At 32.3% G+C, this 7,427-nt stretch overlaps 1 protein-coding gene across 1 annotated transcript; it reads right to left on the minus strand.

Annotated features, from left to right (window-relative positions):
- Positions 1-5,380: 5,380 nt before the first annotated feature.
- On the minus strand, positions 5,381-6,313 carry LOC102600128 (uncharacterized). Its single transcript, XM_006365672.2, has one exon. The coding sequence runs from the start codon at positions 6,109-6,111 to the stop codon at positions 5,596-5,598; it is 516 nt and encodes a 171-aa protein (XP_006365734.1). The 5' UTR covers positions 6,112-6,313; the 3' UTR covers positions 5,381-5,595.
- Between the last annotated feature and the right edge of the window lie 1,114 nt (positions 6,314-7,427).

A 7,427-nucleotide genomic window follows, 5' to 3' on the forward strand; every position in this document is an offset into this window, starting at 1 on the left:
ATTGATTAGTTAATATACAATAATGATCGAGAAATATATATAAACGTATTTATTTTAAAGCCAGTGGTTGTATGTGGTAGAAATTATAGATACTTATGTTGGTTGGGTGACTTTAGGTGAAAGGTTACTTAAATTTGTGAAAGTGTTTGGCCGCGCCATTAATGTGAGTTTGGCTGTTTGGATATGGTCGGTATGATCCTAAACCATTGGCAATTGGTAGGGAGAAACTGCCGTATTTTACAAGTTTTCTTAACGAGTATGCATGTTGCTTTCTTCTTATTAATTGACATGCTTGCAAATTTATTGTTGAGTCCCTTTTGAAAGGAGGTGTATTTTCCCTTTGACTTAAAATGAAAGGTTACTTTTGTTGTTAAGTCCTATGGTGTAAAGATAAAGCATTCCACCCTTAATGAATATATATTTATATGATATTTATCTAATTGTATTCATCAAAAATCATATTTAGAGTAATTTTTAGAAAAGAAACTACTATCGTTTGCACAGTGGTCAATCCTTCTGTTAAATTTTGTGACTATCGTTTAATTTATACCAAAAGTCAAAAAAAGAATCGCAAACTTTAGGCATACATAACTGAAGTTGAAAATTTGTGTTTGCTTTTAGATTTTTTTTGACTAAAATGTGGTCTTGTGAACCCTAGATATCAGACATTTTAATCTAAATTTGGTGTGATTTGTCAAGGTCAACTTCGAACATTTTTTACTTTAACTTATGAACCTGACAAGGAAAAACACGGGACATTTTTTTTTTTTACTGAAATTGTGGCAAGGCTTCAATATATAGTCTTGCCAAAAACACATTTTTGTATAAACTTATAGCCTTGATGACAAGGCCAAACTTTAGATATTTTTGTCTCAAATTGGAGTTTGAGGGGGAGTTCCACTCATGGTACCTTGAGTGAGTGAAGTTTGATTTTGACTTTGCCTTTCACTCATAGTACCTATTTTGGCTTGATGTCTCACTTATGGTACCTTTATTTTATTTGGCTCATAGCACCTTAGTCTAAATAATATATTTTTAATCTAAAATCAACCCAAAAATAAATAAACCTTTATGGGGATTTTACATACAATATAATAAGAGACATAAAATCTCTGTTACTTTATACCGAACAAAGATTTTGAAGAATAAGCGGAGGACGGGTAGTAGTTGAACTTTAAAAAAAAAAAAAAGGTACAAATTAAGCTAGTGTTTGGCCCAAATTTTAAAATATTCTTAGAAATCTGTTTTGGTTGAAATCATCATATGTTTGGTCATAAATTTTGGAAGAAATATTTGACTATTCAAAAAATATGATTTATACTCATAAGTTCTAAAAAATATTTAAAATATCTTTAAGTTTGTATTGTCGTTTTATAATGAACATGTTCCGTCAAAAAATAACCTTATAACATAATTGATAACAATCAACAAAAAAAAAAATCAATATGGGCAAGAGCAATACATTAATCGCACACTCAAACTTGTCATTGATTCATGATAAATTTTTACCCATTAAAAACAAAATGTTCTTTTTTTGTCATGTTCTGTATAGGTAGCAAAGATGATTAGTTATTAGTTATTAATATAGTAATTTGGTAAATAATGTTAGTTGAAATTAACAAATGATGAGTAATTTTTATAAAATATAAAAGTTTGGAGTAAATTTTTTTTAAAAAAATAATCTCAAATACTATAACTTAGCCCAAATTTTATTTTATTTTTTAGTCTTTGGGAACTTGGGATACTTGACAAATATATTTATCAATTAATGACAAGTTATATATCCAAACACCATTTCTCAATTTTTTTTCTCAAATATATTTGGGACCAAACGGGTCCTAAATCCCTATGAAATTGTTGGCAAGTGGACTGGTAAATCATATCCCTATTTTGTTGGGCTACCACCCATAGGCCCAAGAATGGGACGAAACGCTCGCGACTCCTGATGGATATATTGCTATAACAACCCTTTGAACATATTAATAACTTGTTTGAATTGATTTATTTTAGATATTTTTAAGTTAAAATAATTTTAAAGTAATTTTGTAGTGTTTGGATCAAACAAAAAAAATACTTATAAACATTTGTTTTAAGCTAAAATAACAAAAATAAGTCATAAAGTCATTCAAGTTGGCTTGAAAACCACAATATGATAGGACTTTGATTTGATTTTTAGTTGAGTTATAGGTAGGAACATCAAATATATGTGGTACGTTATGCTTTTTATGTGGACCAGTGCTCATATAAAAAATATATACACATAAGATATTTACTTCAAATTAAATATTCTTTTAGAAAAATCTCAAATGATCAGACATTTTAATTACAAGTTATAAAATGAGAATCCAAATTATAATTTAATCATAATTTGTATCTTATACTTATATCGAAAACTGACACCCATATAAAAATATATACACATACAATAGGTGTATATCCAAATATGTGAATTTATTTGATATATAAAAATAAAAAATAAAAAATAAAATATATATATATATATATATTATTTTTATTTATTTATTTATTACTTATTATTTTTTTATTTAGGGGAATTTTCGCATATAACCACATAAAAATAACTTAATGATGCTCCATAGATATAACTTGTTAATTACGATTCATAGCTACTTGTTAGAGGGAGGAGAGAAGCAGCGAGATTGATAGAGGGAGGAGAGACGCGAGCGAGATTGAGAGAGGGCAGAGAGGCGAATTGTATATGTATATCTGGCGAGCGAGATTGACAGAGGGAGGAGGGAGACGAGCAAGATTGGGAGAGGGAGGAGAGAAGCGAGCGAGAGAAGCATACTGTATATATATATCTGTCAGATAATTATATATATGTAATTGGTATACATATATATTTGTATATGTATAAGTGACACGATTACAACTAAAATTGAGCTGAAAGCCCTAATTAATTCAAATTATAATTATGTTGGTTAATTAATTAATATATTTTTGCTTATCCGCGTATTTTCCCTTTTATTTGTTGGATAGCCACAAAGCAAGAAAGGATAGGAAGCGTTAAACGAAAGGCCAAGCAGCTGTCTCATTCGTAGTCCATTGTTTGAAGAATCCCATTGTCCACAACTTTTCCATCATTTAAAATCAATCAATCAATCCCCACCCCCTATCTTTATCAACTTTCCTTATCTATCAACACCTCCAGCTATTCTCCTCATAAACCTCAACACCATTTAAAAAAAATAAAAAATATGAAAGATTAACGTTATGTTTATTTATAGTAGCAGGTAATTTGTCTTCTTTTCAAACAGTGTAAAAAATAGATTTTATATCAACAATGTATATCATTTAATTAAATTCAAATGAAAAGTAACTCAAATTAAATATATATGATTACTACTCCCTCCGTTTCAAAAAAATTGGTCTGGTTTGACTTGGCACGAAGTTTAAGAAATTAAAGAAGACTTTTGAATCTTGTGGTCATAAATTAAAGTTATGTCAAATGTATAAAATTGCCCTTAATCTTGTGGTCTTAAACATGTCACGTGGAAAGCAAAAAGTAAAATGTTATCAAAAAAGGAAAGATGTCATTTTTTTGAAACTGACTAAAAAGAAAAAGAGGTCATTCTTTGTGAAACGGAAGGAGTACAAGTTAACCTTCTCTCCAATCTTTTTCATTGTAACAATTTACTTGACAGAATAAATAGTTTAGGCCCGAGTGGCGAAATCAAATATTTTACAAAAGGAGTCAAGATATAAAGAACTAAACACATGAAAATTATTATTCTTTTCGCCAAAGAAGCACAAAAACAATAGAGTCTGAAAAAGATAAAATATACGCGATCCTTACTAATCACTGCCTCACAAAGATAGATAGGTTATTTCACTATGTTAATTATTAACAAACGTTTCTCATGTTTTCTCCTGGAGTTTACATTTCCCCTTTTTTGGTATTATATTCCGAAGAGAAAAGAGAGAAAGATAAAGGCCAAAAAAGATTAGAAGAAGTTACCTGTAGGACAGTATGAAAGTATCTTCATGATATTCCATATCTTTTGAGTTTTGGAATTATGCTTTTTAACCAAATCGGTTTATATTTGACACATTCAAAGTTTAACACATCAATTTGCTTTTTCTTACACTATTAAGCAGACAGTTTATTGCTTGACAAGACCACTCATATCTAACTTTATTTCGATCTATTTTACTTGTCATCTTGATAAAAATATAAAATCCAAATAATTGTCATTTAAAAAATTTAAAAATAAGTAACTATCAATTTCCACCATTATCATTACTTTATAAATGTAAAAAGAGATTAATGTGGTAAAAAAACAATATTAAGCTTAAATTGAGATGCTAAAATAAAATTGTTTTTAAGAGAAATCAGATATTATAAAAGGGAAAGTATGTTACATAAAATAAGATTAAATATTTTTTTCTTAGTATTGTCTAGTGATAAAAGTGAAGTACCTTATTAGTGACAAATCGAGGCATCTTCTAATTATTAATAACAGTATCAACCATGACAGCTCTTTATCTTAGTTAGTGGAAAAGAAACGGCATCAAAGTAGTGGTGTTGAATTATATACGCAAGTATTTTCTAAATCAGGGGCACACCTGTTGGATGTTGCACCCACAAACATGGACCCATAAGTGCAATTCACAAATAATGCATTAACCAGTTTAATTATGCATAATTACCATTATTTGATCTTTGATTTGACATTATATTGATGGAGACGCAATAAAACGTAACCACCTAAACTATCTTTGTTTCTCACTAATTGTACTCATTGATAAGTGTAGATTAGTATCACGTTCGCATGCACCATATTTATGTATATCCAGGCTGTGAACTTCTAATCCAAAATAAAGATAATTAAGGATAAGTTAAATTATAAATCACTAGATAGTCCAATTTAACTTGATCGATCTATATATCTTGTTTTACTTGGTCCAAGCAGTAATCTTGGATTAATGTGAAGATCAGATCCTCAGTAGATAGTCAAAGTTAAATTGATCGATCCATATATATTATTTTACTTGGTCAAAAAGGTGAGGATCGAACTATTGGATCGAGTAAGGTTAGGAAGGAAGGTAAAGCGAAAGGCATGCAAATAAATTTAATCGCAGATACTCTTTAGCTAACATATGTTTTAAAAAAACAAGTAATTAGATACCCGTAATCCACTCACAACTCCTTAATTTGAAATTAAATTGATATTTTCCATAGAGTAATTTGTCTTGCGGAAAATTAACAATATCTGTGGAGTTATTCTGGCGCAAGTGGTTTATGATATTTTATTAGATTTGTTTTCTTCCTTTGTTGTTTTGTGTTCTTGTAGGACTCCATTTAACTGTAATGTCTCTATCAGTGAACTACTTTACAGAACAAACTCGATTATCCATAACAATGGTGCATTTGTAATCTGAAACTACCAGCAAATTTGGACAATATATCAAAAGTAGGATCAATTTTTTTTGTCTTAATTTACTCTCAAAACTTCAAAAAAAAAAAAAAAAAAAACTTACAATCACAAAGCAGTGATGGACTTGATATTTAAAAAGTGACCGTCAAGTAAAAAAAAGAAAAGGATCAAAATAGTTGAGATTTGAATAAAAGGATCAATCCTGGAATCCAGTTTTCTCCCATATAGCATTTCTGACTCTACTCAGATCTCTCCCTTTGAGAGTCCGCCCAACTCCTTCGTGCACGGAAAACGATGCAATCCGTGTCCTCTCTAACTGCTTCGCCAAAAACTCGTGAGGCGGAATCCGATTATCCAAATCATCGTCGTCTAAATCATCATCACTATCTCTCCTTCCGTACTCTCTGTACTCATCCTTTAGTATCTTCGACCAGTCCGGTACATTCACCGGCAACGACGCCGCAGTCGTCGTCGCTGTCGCTGTCGCCGTCGCGCCGGAACATTTTCGGTAGCTCTTCGTTTCGCGCTGCTTCCTCGAGATCCTTGAGCTCGGAGATTTCTTACGAAACTCCGGCGACTGAGAAACCGTCGATGAGTTCCACACGTCTGATTCGTCGAACTCGAACACCGAATCAGGAGTCATCGCAAGGTCTGGCTCGGTGGAGAGGAAATGATAGTTTGCCGTGGCGAAATAGCTCCTTGAAGCTGCCATTGATGATGGATGGGAAGAAATTGAAAGAATGGTTACTGTGTATACATACAGACACGTGTGTATGTATAGAATGAATGTGAAATTGTTGCTCTCTGTTTAAATTTGGAAGGTAGTATTTTTTGTATTCTTATATCTCTTTCTTATAATCTCAGTATGTGTTGATGTTATCAAAGAGCGAGGAATTGATTTGCTTTTATAAAGGTTTTTAATAATGGATAAGATTCTTCTCTTTACGTCTCATTTCTCCGTCTCTTCTTTTTTCAATATTCACCATTATACCCCTAGAAAAATCATGAAGACGCCACGTTATAATTTGGATTTATCCACTATCGACCCCACTAAAATCTACAGTTCCTCTAAAAATGAACAGTTGCTGATGTGGACTCTTTCCTCTATTTTCCGTAAAATATTAATTATTCAAATTCTTTTTTTTTAAGAACTAATACTCAATTTTTTAAATAAAAAATAGAAATAACCATTCTGACCGTGAAATTCTTATTTTTTACTTTATGTATCACGCTTAATTTGCATGAAGTAGTATGGCTCGATCTCGGACGTGAATCACAATTCACAAGTTCCTTAATGCTTTTTGCGTTGGAATTGATAAAGTTCCGTGGAGTTCATAATTGCATAAAAGGAGCCAAAGTAGTGGCTGCGGCGCGTTGAGGCACTTCTTCGACGGTCCCCGTACGCCTGGCCTGCCGGCCCGCTCTGAAGAATTCATGATTTATATATGTTTCAGGCCGGTGAGAGGGAGTGCGCCTTCCCACGGACAACATAAAGCACCAACAGCGTCCGAGATTACTAGATAGAGAAGAGACCTGTACTGAAAGTTGAAAGTAAGAAAGCTTAGTTAAATGAAAGTTCTTTCAACATTTGTATCTGCCTTTCTCATAAAGAGAAGCTATTTCCGCTCTACCATGAATTGTTGCTATTTCCGCACCCCTGTCCGGTGGTTTGAGAAAGAAAGTCGAGACATTCAGAAAGAGAGTTATGGCATTTCGAGGATTATAATATGGTCGGCGCTGTCGCACCTCTACTATTTTCGGCGTAACGAGGTTTTAGTCTTATGAGGGCACCCCCTAGCCAGATTCAATCCCAAAGGTCAATCAAGCCTTTGAAACTAGTGACCTTTCCGCCAAACCAGAACGAGAGCCAATCGGGTCGATCAGAATGTCCTTATTTCACAGCGCTATAACATTCTCAAGTTAGAGTCTGACTACCCTCAAAGCCATTGCCTTTCAAGTATAGCGTCTTTTCAAGTCAGTCTTGTCCCGCCTGTAAAAACAGGGATTTTACCCCATTTATCTAATGCT

This window comes from Solanum tuberosum, unplaced genomic scaffold, assembly GCF_000226075.1.
Source record: "Solanum tuberosum cultivar DM 1-3 516 R44 unplaced genomic scaffold, SolTub_3.0 scf00575, whole genome shotgun sequence".
Classification (NCBI taxonomy): domain Eukaryota; kingdom Viridiplantae; phylum Streptophyta; class Magnoliopsida; order Solanales; family Solanaceae; genus Solanum; species Solanum tuberosum.